General features: G+C 44.2%; 1 protein-coding gene across 1 annotated transcript in view; it reads right to left on the minus strand.

The window, feature by feature from the left end:
* The window catches only part of CAT (catalase), a 31,745-nt gene extending 15,803 nt beyond the window's left edge, over positions 1-15,942 (minus strand). Inside the window, exons 1-5 of the mRNA XM_080930982.1 lie at positions 15,793-15,942; positions 5,407-5,578; positions 3,296-3,406; positions 2,047-2,177; positions 992-1,096 (exon numbers count right to left, since the gene is read on the minus strand). Of these exons, the coding sequence (XP_080787108.1) occupies positions 992-1,096; positions 2,047-2,177; positions 3,296-3,406; positions 5,407-5,578; positions 15,793-15,858 (585 nt within the window). The 5' untranslated portion in view covers positions 15,859-15,942. The remainder of the gene's footprint in view (positions 1-991; positions 1,097-2,046; positions 2,178-3,295; positions 3,407-5,406; positions 5,579-15,792) is intronic.
* Between the last annotated feature and the right edge of the window lie 4,798 nt (positions 15,943-20,740).

Consider the following 20,740-nt stretch of genomic DNA (forward strand, 5'->3'; position numbering starts at 1 on the left):
CGGTCCTTCCATGTCTGTCCCCCACCCTTGTGATTTCCCCCAAAGAAATAAAAACAAACTTTAAAAATAGTAGTAGTAATTAATTAACAAAGAAAGAAAAACTAAAAATACAAGTCCAATTTGAGTTGCCGCCCATGTACTCCGTGGAATATGGAGCCCCTTAGCTAGAGCTGAGTCCTCCCTCCCATCCCAGAGCATCCCTGACAGAAGCCATCAATTGCAGACTTAATTTCCTTTCACACTTTTTAAGAGTTCTCTTTGATGCCTCCTCCCTTTTTAGACTGTTACGTTGGAGGCAAGGTGACAGTAGGGTTTGTCACAGAAGCCTTTCATGTCCCTCTTTCCCAGCTATCTCTGCGTATCATCAGTGTAACTGCAAACGTGGTTTCCTTGATCTCCACAGTCAGCCAGAGCATGGACCAGGACTTCCACATGGTTTCTGCCACCTATGAACATGGCTCCTGGCCGCAGCAGGACCACAGACCCAGACATGGTCTTCAGAGGCAGCCCAGACCACAGACGGCACCATGGTCTCGGGTGGCAACACCGGCCAATCACATCAACCTGGTCCTCACTGCCGTCATGTCTCCAGTTCCGCCTCTCACCACGGCACATATACCGCTCTGTTTTTTATCTTTCCCACCTCTCCATCACAGATTTGTTCATCGTGGTGGTTCCTATCGCCCACTGCCTCTCAAAATGTATTTTAATAGCAAAGGCTTAAGCCCTGTTTTCCTCTCGCTTCCCTACAACTCAGCTTGACCCCCCACTGGACTTTATTCCTAAAGACCCCTGAATATTAATTGATAGTGTTTCCAACCATCTAAGCATCATGCTTAGATGTTAAACTCTTTGTGACCAAAAAAATCTGAAGAAGCACCCCAAAAAGACAGAAGCCAAACCCGATAAAACAACCAAGCACAAGAACACATTACAAGGCCTAATCAGCAAAGCCACCTCAGGTGGCTTAATGGTGAAGAAGATGTCTCACCTGATGGAGAGACTCTGGACGAAGACTCCAGAAGTCCCAGACCATGTCAGGATCTTTCAGGTGAGTTTGTGGGTTTCTCTTCTGGCTATGGATAAAGGATGGAAACTAAACGGGGGGAGGGGAGAGAGAGCAAAAATAAAAATCTCAAACCTAAGTTTGTAAGAATTGTAGTGTCTTATATAATATATTATCTGTGGCTTCTTTGAGAATTTTAATTCTAAACAACACAATTCCAGAAACTTAGATTGTTAAACTTTCAAATGACATTTGTTCAGTACATATAACCAATTCTTTAGATACTCTAGTGTCAAATGCACTCAGAGCTGAAGTATATCTTTAAACACTACCACCACCAAACACACACACACACACACACACACACACACACACACACACACACACGGGGAGAGGGATATCCTCTATTGTTCTCACAGATCCTCCAGGCTTTGCAATGGAAGTTGGACTATTTCTGCCAGGTCAGTGACTCTTGACATGCCTAAGGCCAATGGTAATTATCATTTGCTCTTACAGAGACATACTAAATTCTGGGGGGAAAATTAAAGGGTGTGGTGATTTGAATAGGTTTGGCCCCCACAGATTCATGTGTTTAAATGCTTTGCCCATGGGGAGTGGCACTATTAGGAGGTGTGGCCTTGTTGGAGAAGCTGTGGCCTTACTAAAGAAAGTGTGTCACTGTGAGGGTGGGCTTTGAGGTCTCTATGCTCAAGATCTGCCCAATGTGGGAGAGTCTCCTCCTGGTTGTAGAACTCTCAGTTCTCCAGCATCACATCTCAAAGGCATGCTTCCCACCAGGATGATAATGGACTAAACCTCTGCAACTGTAAGCCAGCCCCAATGAAATGATGTCCTTTATAAGAGTTGCCTTGGTCATGGTGTCTCTTCACAGCAGTAAAACCCTAAGACAAAGGGGAACCCAAACAATCCACATTCTCTTCTTTCTCCAGGGCTTATCCTCAAATGCCAATCACTAAGGATAATTGGACGTTAACACAAATCAACAGCTCTTGTAGGAAGCAAAACAGCCCATCACCTACCAATATGGCATCCCTGATGAAGAAAATAGGGGTGTTGTTTCCCACAAGATCCCAGTTGCCATCTTCAGTGTAGAATTTCACTGCAAACCCACGAGGGTCACGAACTGTGTCAGCTGAGCCTGACTCTCCAGCTGAAAGAGTCAAACGGAAGAATGAATCACATCCAGTACACTGCAGCCAAGGAACCATAAATCACAGAGAATTAGCATCTGCCATCTTCAGTCCACTTCCTGGAAGATTAGTTATTTAAATGAAAGATTTAAATGGAAGAACGGAACGCAGCCAAGCATATTGCAACCAAGAAACCATAAATCAGAAAAATGTAGGATCTGTCATCTGGAAATGGATTCCTGGAATTCCAGAATTCCTAGAAGGAGGTTAGGTATTTTTAAATGTTTGTGGTATTTTTACTACACCCTACCTACTAATTGGGTCTAGAAATCAGACAAAAGAATGAATTGAGAGTGATAAGATAAATACCAATAGCTGACAAGATTATATCCACTGAAACAGGTAATTAAGAAAATAATTGCTAAGAGTGGAGTAATAAACAAAGCGTGAGTTCTGTGGGGCTAGAGAGATGAGTCCGCAGTTAAGAGCTGGCTGTTCTTAAGCAGAGTTAAGACTCAGGTTCAATTCCCAACACCTACACAGCAGCTCACAACCATCTAACTCCAGCTCCAGCCGATCTGAGACCCTCTCCTGGCCTCTAATGACACCAGGCATCCACATGGTATACAGGTATGTATGCAGGCAAATCATCTATACATATAAAATTAAAATGACTAAAATTTTAAGAGAGAGTGAACTGACAGAAAGTTAGTATTAAGAAAATTAGTTGCAACTACTAATTCTTTAACATAATAATAAAATGTCTTGATCATTCTGAAATAGATGAGTCCCATAGTAGATCTATAGGTTACTATAAGCAAACCACCTATATACTAAATTGCTCTACACTTAATTCTCAGCAGAAAGCAGTTGTTAGAATGGTTAATAAAGAAAAACACCACTTCATATTTCTCTTTGAGGAAATCACTTATAGAGAGTTCTTTGTAAATGTCAGAAAACTGCAATGGTAGCCCCTTTGTAGTTCAACAAACAGAACAGTAAGGCACCTCCTGTGTGTCTCCAGGGATTTTCTATACACTAAAACAGGCTGCAATTTCCTATTTTCTTAGTAGGCTTATCTTGAGAGCTAGTCAGTGTAGGCTGAAGGAACCAAAGACATGCAAACAGACTGACTCACCGACAGTGGAGAATCGAACAGCAATAGGAGTCCTCTTTCCAATGTGCTCAAACACCTTTGCCTTGGAGTATCTGGTAATATCATGGGTGACCTCGAAGTATCCAAAAGCACCTAATGAGAAAGACAAAACTCTCAGCACAGGACCATCACTCGGGCTTCAGGCCCTCAACAGGTGCCTGTGACTAGAGAAACTGAACACCCTCCCAGCACCAGCCTTCCAGGATCTTCCCATACAGTTCGGGAGAAGTGAGAGAACACAGAATGTTAGGAACCAAACACAAAGCCCTATTGTCAATGAGAGCCAAGAGGGGAAGATGGGAGCTTTGGCTGACCAAAGACAAAGGACCTCAGAGGGCCTTGAGGTAGAGGCAGGGGCCAAGAAACAACATGGAAGGACATGGGGAAGGAGTCAGTGGCTGAAAGAACAGCTGCCCAACAAGTGCTAACAGAGCAGACATGAAACAATGGGTATCTAGAAAACTGAGCCAGCAAGGCTGAATAGAAGAACACAGAAGCAAGCTGAGGAGAAAATGCTTTATCCTTCCTACACAGCTCTGTTTCTCGTTTGTTTGAAGACAGTATCTCTCTGTGCAGCCCTGGATAACCTGAAGTTCTCTATGTTGAACAGGATGGCATTGAACTCAGAGATCCACCTGCCTGAGCACTGGGATTGAAGGTGTACACCGCCACCCGCCACCTGCCACCACCTGGCTGCTAATCTTTTTCTTATTGGGCTTTTCTTTTAAACATCAATGTCATCTTTTACACCCACCATAAAAGAAGATGAAGGTTTTACAGAAGCTAGACAAAAGAGGAGATTCACCACAAACTCAGCACTCCAACATAACTATGCCCTATTTTTGGGTTCATTTCTGTATTTATCCCACAAGAGCCGTTTTTAAGGAAGCCACAGCTGTGCCCTGTGTTTCTCCAGCTGTGCTTTCACTTTCCTAAACTACATGATGGAAAACGTAATGAAAGGTTACTAATTAGTATGCGTGGTGCTGGAGAGTGAATCCTAGATTTGCTAGGTAAGCACTCCTGTATTGAGCTGAGTTATTGAGACAGAATTATCACTGCTTAGCACAGGCTGGCCTTGAACTCCATCTCTCTCTGCTTCTGCTTCCCAAGTGCTGAAACTGCAGGTGTGTGGCACACACCACACCTGGCTGCAAAGTTACTATTTTTTTGTTTGTTCTGTGTGTGTGTGCATACCACGAGCATGCACATGTGAGTATATGTATGTGCTTGTGAGTGTGAAGGTCAGAGGGGAAGTTGGATCTCCTTGCTTGCTTTCCACATTTGCTTATGTATTTATTTATTTGAGATGGATCTTTCGCTGAAACTGAGTTCACTGATCTGGCTAGGCTGGCCGACGGAAAGCTCCCTCCTGTCCACTCCCCCACACCCTCCCACCAGCGCTGAGGTTTCAGGCACACTACAGAATGCCAGCTCTTTTTACACATGGATGTGTAATCTAAACTCAGGTCACCATGGCTGTGTGGGACACACTTTACGAACTGAGCTATCTCCCCAGCTCTCAAAGTTAGGGTTTTAAAAACTGTTTTGGAGCTGGCTGCTCTTCCAGAGGACCCAGCTTCAACATCCAACACATGCATGGCAGCACAGAATGTCTGTAACTCTAGTTCTAGGGCGTCTGATGTCTTCTGCTGGCCTCCTTAGCACTAGTTTCCCATGTCGCGCACAGAAGAAATACCTTTACATGTGAAATGAATGAATATCTTTAATGTTTTATACATATGTATAACATATAAATATATATTTATATATTATATATAAATTATTTATTGTTTATATTGGTTATATGTTATATATGACTTATATATTATTACATATATTATGATATTATAAATAATAATATATGCAAATAATAAATAGTATAATAATTGATATATAAGTCTATAATTAATATGTCATTATAATAATATATAAGAATATAAAAACCTAGGCTATTGTTCTATTATCAAACAATTTTCCTTTCTTACAAAAAAGGAGATTTGGGGCTTTACCAAAGTGAGATTTTAAGGTTGCCGGGTACTTTGGAAATCCTTTGAGCCAGGTTAGGAGTGAGGAATATATATCGCTCTCACCTGCTCCTTTGGCATGCACCACTCTCTCGGGAATTCTCTCTCTGTCAAAGTGTGCCATCTCGTCGGTGAAAACCACATCCTGGACGAGGAGGGGCCCTCGGGACCCCGCCGTCATGATATTAAGTTTATCTCCTATTGGGTTCCCACCTCCGGTGGTTAGGACATCGGGTCTCTACATGACACAAAGGGAAAGTAAAGGAGTCAGTACAGCTGAACCCCTCCCTAACTGCGCATACCTGGCAACGTTTACACCTTCCTCCCGCTCCTCAAATCTCCTGTGAGCTAAGTGCTGAAATATTGCATCTGCTCTCAGAAATCCTTGTCACACCTCAGCAGCAATTCCCAAGACACTTGCTCTGGGAAGCAGAGGTGACTAATGTCAGCTACCTGGCTCAGCCGCTCCTAGAGATGGGCGCTGGATTCCACATGTGACTCCCAGATAGATACCCCTAAGGGGGAAATAAGTGCTTGATACCCAATGTCAAAACTAACAGCAAGCAGTTGCTCTTAAAGCACCTCACCAGCTGGTGCTTCCTGTGGACTGAAGTCTGTCGTGCAGAGGAGTTTTTGGACACATTGCTCTTATGACACCATGACAGGGACATTCAGAGGTGGCGCTATGGACAGATACTCTATTTCTCTCAAGCTCTGTGTGGTATTCTTCTCAATTTAAAAACAAACAAATTGCCTTTCTTTTGGCTAAAAATAATAGTTTCTGATAAGATGGATTATATTACTAATGGTCTATATATGGAAGAACACTGAGGGAAAACACCTTGGAATTTATAAAACTCAGAAACAAGATTCTCACACAAGTGCCCTACCATTTGATCTAATCTCTTAAATCATTAACAGATTTCCTCACGTGGCCTCAAGGTCATATAATCTGCCTCCAAAACAAACATGACAGGAGAAGCTTCAGGAGGCTGCAGTTCAGAAAAGAGCCCAGGGGCAAAGACTAAAAAAAAGAAGATTGCCCAACCTCAGGGGAAGTTCAGGGCAGCACTGGACTGACACAAGATTCATCAGCAATCTACAGTCTTTCATGAAAACACTGCAGTTTTATAACTGTGAGGCTCTGGGTTGGATCCCTAACCTTGACAATGACTGTAGTGAAGATTATAATCCCAGCATGCAGTGGAGATTTACCAACTACAATGAGTTGAAGGGGCTGGAGAACAGACTACATGAGCTATTTCACTTAAACTTCCCGACAATCTCATGAGACCAATGTTGTGTCCAGAGGACTGTGTGTGTGAGAGAGAGCATGTATGTGGGTCGGGTGCACACATGTAAGCATATGGAAGCTCAAAGTTGCTTTAAGCATCTTCCCTGATTGTTCAGCATTTTATTTACTGTGGCAGGTCTCGCAGTTGAACCCAGATCTCACTGATCAACAAGTGTAGCTAGCCAGCTTGCCCCAGGGAGCCCATCTTTGCCTCCTGTGATTATAGATGGCTGCCTTACCTGCCCAGCTTTTACATCAGTTCTGAGGATCTTAACCCTGGTCCTCATGACAAGTACTTTACCCACTGAGCCATCTCTCAGGCCCTTAGACGACTTTGGACAAAGGATGAATGTCCAACAAGATTACCTCCAACTTGTAACTGTTGTTACAACATTGTTGTTCTAATTTTTAACTTAGCAAAGCATCAGTTTAAAAACATTTTTTAATTTTTTAAAACTGATATTACCTAAGTCCTTTTCCTATTTATGTAAACACACACACACACATACACACAGACACATGCACACAGGTCAGAAGACAACTTGCAGAATACAGTTTTCTCCTTTTACCATGTGGGTCCTACGATCAAACTCGGTTGTCCAGATGGATGACAAGGACCTTTACCTGCTGACCCATCAAACCGGCCCTAGAAGCAGACATTCTTTAAAATGAACTTTTTAAAAGACATATGTCTGCTATTGGACAATTTTAAGAGCTAGCTCTGAGAAGGCAGCATTTGTAGTGGCACGGAACATGTTGACATCTAGCCAATAGCTACTTACTGCCACTAGCTGTCCACCCATGCCTCTTCTGAAACACTTCCTGCTTCAACCATACTATTTCCAAATCACCCACCAAATAGCTGGGTGCCAAGTCTGACAACTGTGTTCAGTCCCTAGGACCCAGGAGGTAGAAAACAGAACTCCACATACATATAAACAAACACACAAACAATACTTTAAAGAACGTCTTCCTATTTTCAATATGGAAAACCAAAGCCAAAGGAACTAAATGGAGAACCATCTCTACCAGAGACTCCACAGCCACCACACTTGGCTGAGGCCAGATGAGTACATCGCTGAACTCCCATCAGAGAAGCTGTTTCTAGCAACAGATAACAGGGACCCACAACTGGAAAACATGCACAGTGAGACTTTGGAATGCTCAACACCAAAGAGGATGTCTTCATCAAACCTCTCCCCAAGGCTCGGGATCTATGCGGAAGAGGAGGAAGGAAGACTGTAAGAGCCAGAGGTGCTGGGTAATCCCAAAACAACAGCATATCCAGAATAAACAGGGCAGATCCACATGGAACTGGGACTGCGGGCACAAGGAAGACCTGCACAGTTCAAACCAGACAAAAATCTCAGCACAGGGACAGGACAGAGCACAACGCCCACCTCCAGATAAGAGGCTGTTTTCAATTGACAGCTGCTGGGAGGGGAAAATCAGTCATCTTTAATGGAGTGACACCAAGTACATCAACTACAACCCAGGGCAGACAAGATGCCAACGCAAAATGAACTCCATGGGCTGTTGTTGTTTTCTGGTGGTTTTTGTTTTGTTTGTGTTTGTTTGCAGTTTCAAGTTTGTGTCTGACTTTTTGGATTTTTTGTTGTTTTTGCTTTGTGTTGGCTTTTGCTTTTGTTTAAGAGAATGTGAAGTTGGGTGGGATGAGGGACAAGTTAGAAAAGAGGTAAGAATAGGAACAAAATGTGTTTTATGAAAAATAAAATTTTAAAGAAAGAATATGTAAGTAACTTGTCTGTAAAGAAGACAGAGTCTTAAGTGACAGTCACATAATGGCATATGTCAACCTCCCTGGTACCTGGATCTGCGAACAGTCTAAAGAGAGCCAGATAGTCCAGGCTGGGGCTCTCACACCCTACCCCGGGCTCCATGACTTTCCCGGACTCCCAGGATACCCCAATTACTCAGTCATGACTATCTGGTCATAAAGCAAATTTGGCCTAGAGAAGAGGCAAATGGAGTAAGGTCTGAAGGAAACCAAGCTTTCCAAGGTCCTCTCACACAGGTCACATCTACTTCAGCAGTAGTTATGGGCACACAAGTGAAATGATGTCCTTAGAGGCTTGGTACCCAGGTTTTCCATCAAGGGCCAGGAGCTTAGGCACCCTAGCCTCCCTGAAGGACAGCAGGCCGTCAGCACAAAACACACACATCACTGGTATAGTTTAAACTCTGCTATCTGGTGGTGGGAACCCTTTGAAACTGGGCGTGTAGATCTATCTGGAAGTGACAGTCTTGGGCCCACAGAGAGACAATCGGGAAACTGAACACACTGCTAGATATTGGCTCTTTCGGGGGATGGGCATGTGCCATAGTGGTACTACTGAGTACTTCCTTACTTTCTGGATATACCACTGAAATATTTACTTGTGAGATGACTCTGGGTCTGAATGAAATCCCAAAAATGGAGGTGGCGCAGGTGAGGCAAAAACAAAGCACTGTCATTGCAACTTGAAGACAGGCACTGAGAAGCCCAGCCTGTGGGCCTCCTCCAGCACTGGTCTGACATCGTCCACGGTGTTGTAGGGTTTGGGGTGTGGGAGAGGAGTTTCATGAAGACTTAAAGGGGAAAGATGTCTAACAAAAGAAATATGGGAGAGTTGTTAAATAAAGGCAGAGAAAGGGTAGGAGGTGCTTTAACAGTGCTACATGCCTGTGAACCCCCACTGTGCTATGTTGGAGGTTACTGTGCTAACATGTTTACTCCAGACCAGACCAAGAGTTCAGCATGGTACGCAAAATGCGTATCTATGAGGCAAATGTCCAAATTAGAAATATTTAAAAACTCAACTTTCATGTGGGCCAGGTAATCCTAAATTCTGAATTTGGTCTCTTTGATTCTCTCTTAAATAGCAACAGGCAGGGAGTGGTGGCACAAACCTCCAATCCCAGCACTCAGGAGGCAGAGGCAGGCAGACCTCTGTGAGTTCAAGGGCAGCCTGGTCAGCTTAGCAAGTTCCAGGACAGCCAGGGCTATAGAGAGATCCTGTTTCAAAAGACAAAATAAACAAATAAACAATAATCCTCAAGCACTGGATCACACTTACACTGGGGACAGGTTCTCAAGAACAGAAGAGAGAAATGCCCAGCACTGGGGTCATGTCTGGTAGCCTTCGTGATGGGAACCTGGGCATGGCCAGATATAGTGGCCCCGCGCTCAGACTAAGGCAGGAGGATTATGAGTTCAAGGTCAAATTGGACTTTACAGTGAATTCTAGGTGAGCCACTTCCTCTCAAAAAATAAAAAATAAAAATAAAGCTAGATAAGTATGCTTTCTGGACCACAGCTAAAACTTCACACTAGAAGATACTATCCTGTAAATTGACTCATCCTTATTAAGCTACCTTGGTCACTAAGTCAGTGTGCACTCAAGAGGCAGAAATGAGCTTTCATTCGGCTATATTCTTGCCTAAATTACACTATATGGACCACCAAGAGTGCTCAATAAGGAACTAAATAAGGTATTAAAATATGCTATAAATAACTACTTGATAAACTGTTAAGCAATATAACACATGAACAGTGAAATCTAAGAGCAGAAAAACATGAAAGTGTGTGTGTGTGTTTTACATGTGTGTAGTCAGCTCCCATGAGTGTGAGTCCATTTGCATGTATAAGTGTATGAACGCCAGAGTGTGTTCCTCCATGGCTCTCTTCCTTGTTCATTTAGGCAGTGTCTTTCACTGGAGCCCACAGCTCACCAATTCAACTAGTCTGGAAAGCCAGCTCAGTCCGTCCAGGGAGTCTCATCTCCCTCCTGACATTTATGTGGATGCTGGGAATCCGAACTCAGGCCCTCACACTTCCAGAGCAAGCACCGAGCCACCTCCCCAGCTCAGGATCTATGTGCTCCATGAATGGCATAAATGGAAACTGCTGTCGTGTTTGTAGCTAAACAGTAGTTGCTAATACATCTCAAGTGTTTGCTTTCACTGCCTCAAAACCAAAACACAGTGTTAGTTTTCAAGAATTAGAAACACTTAGAATAATCCTAAATAAAGATCAAACCTATCAAGAGCACAAAACAGCGACTGCAAAAAGAATGTCTCCTCTCTTGAAACCAGATCAAAATTGTGTTAGCACTGTGACCCGTCTAGTACGAGTTTTCAAAAGGCAAAGAACAGGGGGGAGAATCTGATGAGAAAGGCCTACGAACTGAAGGGCAAGTCATCCAAGATGAAAAAGGATTCTTTTTCTTTTTGATTAGAAGCTGCAGGATCGGGGGTCCTTTAAAAAGGGAAGCTAATAACAAAAATGATAATTGTGAATTTATATTTTCTGAGTTACACTTTACAATCAGCTCCTGCTTTCTAACCTGAAGAGAAGACACAGACTAGCCTAGATCTTGGTTAGGACATAGACAGATGTGATTCCTTCGGCCATGTCTCTCCTGCTGACACACGGTGACTTAGCAGTTCCCTCTTCCTGCTTGCATAAGACATGGAAGCTCGTTCTTGTTAACTCAGCTTTCCCTCCATCCCTCTCCACCCCTCACGTTGGCACCGTGCCATCAGCCGATGCTCACTATCAGGGTTAACCACACATTCTCTCGTAGGAAACTCACGGGCAAGGCAGGCAGGCTAAGAGCTGGTAACCAGGGGGCAGAATAGAGTCAGGACTCTGATGTTCAGATTCTCCAGTGACCAGAGGTGACTTATTAAACCTAAGAATCCCAAAGGAAAAGCCCATGTGGTCTGAGGAATGGGCGACAAAACTCCTGTTTCAGTTCCACGCAAACTTCCGAGGATACCTGCAGAGTTGACTCTTCAATATATTTTGAGAGGAAGAGAGAGTTTTTTAGGCAGCCTAAGTCAAGCCCATAAAGACACTGGATTCAATACTCAATAGTCAATGGTTACAAAGCTCCCAGTTCAGTTGTCAGCAACATCTGCCCACAAGAAGACTCTATTTTGCAAACTGCTCTCAGAATGATCAGCATTCTGGTTCTGATGCCAAAGAAGGATCCGTCCAGCCTGATGCTGGACATGTGGTTCTTAAGAGAGGAGATAACAGAATGCTGGCATTTCCAACATTTACAGTTCCAGTAAAAGTTTTCTTTTTCTAAAAAAAGGATGTTTTAATGTCATAAAACTGTAACTAAGTCTTTAAAAAGAGATTGTGTGGGTTGGAGGAACGGTTCAGCAGTTAAGCATACTGACTGCTCTTCCAGAGGTCCTGAGTTCAAGTACCAGCAACCACATGGTGGCTCACAACCTGTAAGGGGATCTGATGCCCTCTTCTGGTGTGTCTGAAGACAGCAATAATGTACTCATAAAAAAAGTAACAATTTCTTTTTAAATGTGATCTCAATAACTTAAAAAAGAGAAATTGTGTTTGTTAACTCATCACATGAGAAAATACATAGATAGCTTGCTTTCTAAGAAATATGAAATGTGTATCTTAGATAACATAATAATGTGACTTCCTAGACAGAGACAGACCACATTTCCCCAGATTCCCCTATACTTAGCCCATTACAGAGGTCCAGCTAAGGCAGTTAGAAGTGAGCCTGATCCCAAATCTCCCCAGATGCCCTTCTCCATACACCTAACATTTCTGTGGCTGACAACTGATGCCTCAAGTACGTTAGGGGGTCTTGTTATTTACCTATAATACTTATTTTTATGTGTGTGTTACCATCTTGTCTGCATACATGTATAGGCACTATGAGGGTAGACTGTCCACAGAGGCCAGAATTGACTGTTAGATCCCTGTAACTGGAGTTGCAGACCATGTGGGGGCTGATAACCCAGGTCCTATGCTGAAGAAGCCATCTCTCCTGGTGCTTCAAGTACTTAGAACCTTGTGCTAACCAATGGGAAGCTTCCTTCAGCTGCGGTCCTCAGGAGCTATAAGGGACAAAACATCCCTGTTTCTTTCAACCTCAAACCACTCTGAACCATATGGTGGCGGGGGGGGGGGGAGGAAGGAGGAGGAGGAGGAGGAGGAGGAAGAGGAGGAGGAGGAGGAGGAGGAGGAGGAGGAGGAGGAGGAGGAGGAGGAGGAGGAGGAGGAGGAGGAGGAGGAGGAGGAGGAGGAGGAGGAGGAGGAGGAGGAGGAGGAGGAGGAGAAGAAGAAGAAGAAGAAGAAGAAGAAGAAGAAGAAGAAGAAGAAGAAGAAGAAGAAGAAGAAGAAGAAGAAGAAGAAGAAGAAGAAGAAGAAGAAGAAGAAGAAAAAGAAGAAATTTCTAATGGGTTTATGCCAAAACCACAGAGAGCAATGATCAACTAAAGGTCTGGCAAGACCGAAAGCTGATAGGAAGCAAGGCACCCGGAACGTCCATGTTGCTGATGGACGTGTGAAAAGGTACAACCACTCGGGAAGATGACTGAGCAGTTTGCTGCTAAGACAGAAATTGGCCCTATAACCCAGTAAATCCTATAATCCCAATAGTTTGGGGTTTTGTCTTATTCATTAGGACAGGATTCTTGCCATGAAACTCAGGCTGACTTCAAACTGGTGATCCACCTGCCTCATCCTTAGGACTGGAATCACAGGTACGTAGCAGCACATTCAGCTAGAATTTTCTAGGAAAATAATCAAAACGTGGGTGCATAAAATGACAGGTATAAGAGTTTTCTTTCATATCAGGCTGTTGAGATGGCTCGGTGGTTAAGAACACTGACTGCTCTTCCAGAGGTCCTGAGTTCAGTTCCCAGCAACCACAAGGTGGCTCACAACCATCTGTAATGTGATCTGATGCCCTCTTCTGGTGTGTCTGAAGAAAGCGACAGTGTACTCACATACATAAAATAAATAAATAAATATCTTTTTTTTTTAAAAAAAAAAAAGGGTTTTCACATCAACTTTATTTATAATAATCCAAACTTGGTAATAACCCAGGTGCTCAGCAATAATACGAGCAAACAGTGGTCTAATCTCATAACGAAGTACTATATTGTGTGGAATGGTCTAACTGCTGATACACGGCCCAATATGAATAACTGGAAAGTATTTTTACGGAACAGCAACAACAAGAAACCGTTGTACAAAAACCCATAAATCAATGGTTAAAACACACACACATTCATTTGTGTGAGAGTCAGAGGACAGCCTCAGGTGTCAGCCCTCACCTTCACACTTGTTCATGGTGTTTCTCTACTGTGTACACCAGGTGAGCTGGCCTGTGAACTTCTAGATGCTCTCCTGTCTGCCTCCCAGTCCCATAAAGTAACACTGGGGCTCCACGGTACACATTACCGTGGCAGGGTTTACATGGATCGTGGTGATTCAAACTCACACCTTCCCACTTTAACAGACAGCCCCTTGCCTACTGAGCCATCTCCTCAGTCCAGCTGCAGATATCTTAACAGGGGCTTGGGAGGCAATTGTCTATGTGTGTATTAAACCTTGCTGAGCAGAACACAGAAATCTACATGATTCACTATACGTAAATATCACTGTAACCCTGCACATGCGCACCACACTCTCCACTCACATCCCTGGAGTGTTCAGGGATAATGTATACTGTTGAAGAGATACACTTTTTTAAAAAATCACTCATTTCCTGGATGAATAAAGGGATAGGGAGATGGATAATCTTATAAAAGAAGTAATTGTGTGACACGGAAAGTGGACACTTGAGTGTGCGCTGCAGCTCTTTTCGGTATTTCTGAATTCTCCACTCTTCACAATCAAGTATTCCAGCTTATCTAGGCCACTCAGCACATGATCATTTCCTTCCAGAAGGTAGGGGAGTCTCCTCCTAGAAATGTTTATTCAGAGTAAGCCGCACAAATTGAGGAAGAAAACATCGGTGTCACCGACAATAAGTGAAAAGAGGAAAGAGCAACAACTTAATGATTTTCCCCAAACTGGTCTCAAAAGAAACAGGACACCTTTAAGAACACGTGTACTTTCTTTTCTAAAAAAAATCTCACTCCACAGCCCAAGTGTTACTCAGTTCACAAGTATCCGTGACAGCATGAAGCAGGCTTTAGAACCACTGGGTACCCAACAGGTCCTGGCTCTAAGGAGCTCAGTTCCAATCTTGACTCTACCACTAACTAGTTGTATGTCCCTGTCTCTGGTTCACTTGAAGAACTCAGAAAAAAAAAATCTTAACGGACCTAGCTGTAAATAATGAAGGACAATGGGGCCAAGAGCCTTAGAGAAGAAAATCAGCATTTTCCCAAACTTGGGATCACTAAACATTGATCTCCTAGTCCACCCACAAGAGCAGGGTTTTAAGGAAGAAAGAGCAAACGGGGAAATTCTCTCTCATCCCCACCCCTGCCCTATTAACCAGAAGCCATGGCACCATGCAGTAACATCTGCTCCAACTTCTCTAAGATGCCCATGCCAGGAACGTCCCTACCGAGTTTACTGAAATCACCACTATCTTTGAGGACACTCTTACAGTGTCATCTGCTTGGGATGTCTAGCAGCCAACGCCGGCATTCACTACACTCCACAGCTTGTCTGCAATCGCAACTAAATGGTAATCATCTGTTTACACATCTTGCCTCTCAGTGATGACTCTAAACTTCTCCAGGGTGTGGTCTTATCTCACAGGAATACTTGTACTCCTTGTCCAGCACCGAGGTGCTCAAATGGCACATACAGGTACTCAAAATTCTGTGAATCAAAGTGATGATTACTGTCTAAAGTCATTGCCAGTTCTAAAATACCAAGTCTGATGCTCCTCGGTGCCAATGAAATAACAATGTAAAAATGCTTTTATTTAATCGTCGAATGTTGTGTGTTCTGCATGTCACCATGAATGATGCTAGAGGCACAGGCCCAGGTACCTCCCAAACACCAATGTGTGCAGATCTAAGATTTCACAAACACAAAGCAAGGAGCTGGCACTAACTTCCTGGCTCACAGCTACTTCTCTCTGCCTCTTTGCCCAGGCAGCTCCACGTCTCCCTCAAGCTGTGACCTATGTCCCAGCTGGCACAAATGCCAAACTCGGAGCCATACCACCCGGCCCCTGATGCAAGCGACAAGTCCTGAAGGCCCGCAGCCCCATGCCCTCTCCGCAGAGAGGAACGGTCCTTGGGACAGAAAGCAGCCATCCGAGCGCAGCCAGCGGTGCTGCCCCAGCGTAGGCCACCCAGGGGGAGCCCGTGCCGTTACTCGCTGCCTCCCACTTTCTCGTGAGGCTCTAGGGAACACAGGGTACCTGGGAGGCCCGCTGCTCCTTCCACTGCTTCATCTGGTCGCTGGCTGGGTCCCGGCTGTCCGCCATGGTGTAAGATTGCGGAACTGCAGAGCTATGGAAGGTGAGACAGCAGAGAAAGACACGCAGTCTCCACCCGGGGCAGGGAATCGTGTCGGTCAGGGCGGCTGGAGTAGTGACTTCAGGCTCCGCCAATCAGCACCGCCCCTCCCCAGATGGCCGTCTTCTGATTGGTCACTGGAACTCTAGAAGGGACGCGATTGGACGGAGGGTGGGGCGAGCTGTGGGGGCTCCGGGAGGTAGACCCCGGAATGGGAAGAGATTGGCAGAGACGGAAGGCGGTACAGGAACCCTGGCAGAGTTAAGAGTTCAGGGTCCAATTCCTCTGTGCAAAGTTTTCTCGCTTTGCTTACTTTGTTTGCTACTTATTGGTGTGTGGTTCTTTTTCTTCCTTCTCTCAGATTATCATTTACCAAATTGTATACCAATAATTTATTGTAAAAACAGTCAGTAACTGTTTTAATCTTACTACAGATCGGTGCGGATCTCCTCTGTGAGAGGGAAAAGTCTGACTTGTGACTTGGCCCACTGTGTCAAAGTGGCCTGTATTGACTGCAGTGATCGGCGCCTCCATTTTCTCCCCTGGCACGGAAGAATAATGAAAAGCTCTTTGTCTTTGGGGAAAGGGGGGATCTACGCAGGGTCTGAGGATGTGGCTCAAAAGGTTGAGTGTTTGTCTAGCATGCACAAAACCCTGAGATTAGTCACCGGAGCCATATAAACTGCGCGGTGGCGCAAGTTGTTACTCCCAGACCTCCGGAGGTAGAATCTAAAGAATCAGAAGTCAGAGGTCATCTTTAGCTACATAGTCCCTTTGAGACCAGACTGGGATATATAAGACTTTGTCTTAAAAAAGAAAAAAAAAAATACTAAATTAGAAAGTAAAACATGTAGTAATGTTTGTAAATATTTGGTGACTCTGCAGGATATTTTTTATTTCAATCAGTAGGCTGAATATTTTCTCTCAGTTGCTAGAATTTATCTATAAACACCTTGATGCACATGTGTAGATGCCATCATTTTCAAAATAAACCTTCTCAACTTTCATCTTGATTACGGGCTGTGGACATTTCAAAGCTTGTTCTTGATTTGATAAAGATGTGGTAAAGTTGTAAGTTTCGAAGTTCCTGGGGAAACAGTCACAAATTCATCTTATCAATGTTGTTTTTCCTATATTGTTCTTAACACAATTGTAAAAATCCCATTCACTGTGCCATTTGCTTGGTGTCTTTGCTAATCAACATCTACACTGTCCCTATGTGAAGCCCATAAAGGCAGTGACTGAAACCTCTAATATCCCATGGGACCAGCAAAATAAATCAGTGGGAAAAGTCATTTACTGCCTGGCCTAGAACCCAAAGTTTAATCCCCAAGACCCATGAGGTAGAAGGAAAGAACTACCTGTCCCTGTCAAATGTCTTCTCTCTCCTTCTCTCTCTCTCTCTCTCTCTCTCTCTCTCTCACACACACACACACATAGCTGAGACTATAACTCAGTGGCAGAGTATTCACCTAACATATGTGAAGCCCCACCACAAAAAGAAAACATAAATAAATAAAAATTAAAAAATGTGGAGCTAGCTGAGTGAATGGGGGAACTCACTGCCAAGCCTGACAACCCAAATTCAATACCCAGGCCCCACGTGAGAGACAAAGAAAACTGACATCCAAAAGCTTGTCCTTGACCACTGCACTTACACACACACACACACACACACAGAGAGAGAGAGAGAGAGAGAGAGAGAGAGTTAATTTACTAATTAAATGTGACACCAATTTTAAGTTAGAACTCCTTGTCAGGGACTGTTCGACTATTAGGGTTTCTTTATCTTTTTTTTAAAACACATTTGCTGAGTTAACCCAACAACAGTGTAAGTTAGATACTAATACTGCAATCTTTTAGATGGGCTGGGAAGCTGAGGTACAGGAGGGTAAATAAGAACTCGCTCCAAGTCGCACAATTACAGACAGACACCATCAAAATTCCAGCCCTGCCTGCTCACCTCCAGAGCCTGCTGCTTGTTAAGTCAGTCAGTGTTTCGGGAAGGGGCAAAGCAGACTCTTCGTCTAGCTAGAGCACACCTGAACAAGGGAAGCAAAAGAGGCCTGATCTGTGTTCTTCAATCTTTGTATGGACATGTCTTGTTTGATTTGGGGCTCTTTTTTTTTTTCCTTTCTCCTCTGTTTCTGTTACTGTTGCCTTAGATTCTTACAGAGTTATTTCCACAGAAACAAAAAAAAAAAAAAAAAAGGAGAAACCAGGCAGGCTCTGATCTTGTCCTGTCTTGTGTTTAAAAGAAGGTGTGTGCTTACAACAGTGTCATTGAATGTATACTGGCTGCCTGAGCAGAATCCCTACCCATCATTTATTTTTAGGATTACAAGTCAAGCCAATCGTGGTTTAGGCAGAGACATCTCTAAAGATCTCCTATAGCTTCACGTAGTTGAAACCTGATCCCTCTGGTTCTTCAAGGTAATTCAACAGACCAGCTTGTTCTTGTTTTATTCATATAAAATGAGTATTTTGTTGGCATTGAATAAAGTTGCTGTTTCGGAAAGGCTATCCTCTGTTCAGAGCTCAGTGAAATAAAATACACTGGCACAATTAAACCGTAGTGTTATTAATCGTGGTATCGGGACATCCAAAGCCTAAATGGGCAAGAGAAGAGACCAGACCTTCAGTTAGGGGATCTCTATGGGAAAAGTTTCCCTCCTCAGTAGTGGAAGTGTGTATACGCCTTGGGTGATGGGGATGAGGGAACCCCAGGAACATCCACACCAACCAGAGTGGTTATTCACCTAGGCCTTGAGTCCACCCACTCGATTCCGTTCTCTTCACTGTAGCTTTAAGAGGTTAAGCTGCGGAAGTGGAGGGGCTGGACGCACGTTAGAAAAGAGAAGTATTTTGCTTTACAATGCGCCTTGGCTGTGAGGGAAGGGTGCAGATGCCTCCCCAGCACCATCCATAGTCCACCATGGGCCAGGCCTGAGCAGCCAGAGAAGACAGATTCTAATTCTAAAGACATTAGTTTCCTGAATGGCTGTGGCTTGGAGGGACTGTTTGACCTCAGCCTGCCGCTCTAACACTTAGGAGAGCCCAGGCTTACCTTCGTGTCTATTTATGGGCACAGATCCTGAGGTGTGCAGATCCACGTGCCCTCGCTCTCCATGCCTCGTGCACCATGGATGCTACTAAGCCAGATTGGAGGAAGGGGAAACACAGACACCAGGAGGGAACTTGTTTCTACTGCTTTTCTTTTTCACATGTAAAGCATATGTGTAAGGCTTAGAAACTATAGACTAATATACCCCTCCCCAAATCACAGATGGCATTAAATGTCCTTCTTACCAATGTTTTATCTCTTACACATGCATGAGGGTCAGTGAGAGAGGCTAAAAATGGATCGTGTAGGCAATGTAACTGCTTTATTATACTTTTCCTAATTGTGTTCGTTTGTGAGACACGTTCTTGGGTATTCTGGGCTGGCCTCTAATTCTCTGTGTAGCTGAAGATGACATCGAACCTCTGATACTGTCCCTCTCATATCAGTTGCTTTCCTGTTGCTGGGATAAAATACCATGACTAAAAGCAACTTTCAGAAGACATCATCTATTTTGACTTATGGTTCCAGAGAGATAAAAGTTGATAATGCAGGGGGTGGGGAGCGATGGCAAGGAGCAGGCATTATGAGGCAGAAGCAGAAAACGAAGAGCTCCCATCAGGAGGCAGAGAGGGAGGGAGAGAGAGAGAGAGAGAGAGAGAGAGAGAGAACTGGATGTGAGATGCAGCTACCTACATATTCTCAAAGCCCATCCCAGTAACATGCTTCCTCCCGTGAGGCCCAGCCTCCTCAGCGTCCCCCAGACACCACCACCAGCTGGGGACCAAGTGCTCAAATGCATGAGCCTGTGTGGGGTATTTCTTATTCTAAGGACCAGACTCCAGCTCTCTAGGACTGGGGCTTCCAAGTGTGTGTTATGATGCTGGGGACGGCTTTGTCCATGCCAGGCGAGCATTCTACCAACTGAACACGTCCTCAGCCCCACGTCCTCCTTTCTTACTTAGCATCCCAGGATGAAGTTTTTCCCAACTTGTTTCTATATCTCCAAAAAGAAAATCGTCTTCCCTCCCCACAGTTACACAATTTGCAAAGCAGGTTTCTTCACTTGCTCCTCCCCTTACTCTGGACATTAATTTTTCTACTATAACAGAGTAATTACTTCCTGTGTTTGCTGTCACTTCTTTGAGGCTCATTTCCAGTGGTCACCTTTGGTTCCAATCATGTGAACATGCTAAGGCTCCTGCAACATTTGACCTGCCGTTCTCATGTTCAGGTGTACGTGGCTGCAGTCCTGTCACTAGGGAGGTAGAGGATGATCTGGAGTCCAAAGCTAGATAAATTCCAGATCAGCCAGGCTACCGAAGACCCTGTTTCCAACCCCACCAGGATCTAATAGGGTTACATATTTTACTGAATTCCTCAGGACAGAAATATGCCTCGTGTATTACATTCAGCCACCACCATAGTCGTACAGAATCCACACAACCTGCAGCCACGCCCTAGGCTTAAGTGAGCACCCAGTACGGCAGCTAGTGTCTGCAATAGGGTATATACAGACAAACCCAGGAAAGCCACTGATCTCGAGAGGAAATAGGGAAAGCCGTTGTTGAATCACGGAGCACAACACAGAGCACGGAGATTATGGCTCGCCCGTTGTGGGGTTCTGAACCGTTTCTCCCAGATCCCCTTGCAGCCTAACTTCATTAACGGTGTATTGTGGTGTCTCACAGACTGGGAGAGCAAGCAGACAGACATCTATAACTGAGGTGCATCCTTGTTGGCTTTGCCAGGACACTGACCTCTGTGTTTAACATTGGTTCTGGCTCCTG

The sequence above is a fragment of the Micromys minutus genome (assembly GCF_963924665.1).
Source record: "Micromys minutus genome assembly, chromosome: 17".
Classification (NCBI taxonomy): Eukaryota; Metazoa; Chordata; class Mammalia; order Rodentia; family Muridae; genus Micromys; species Micromys minutus.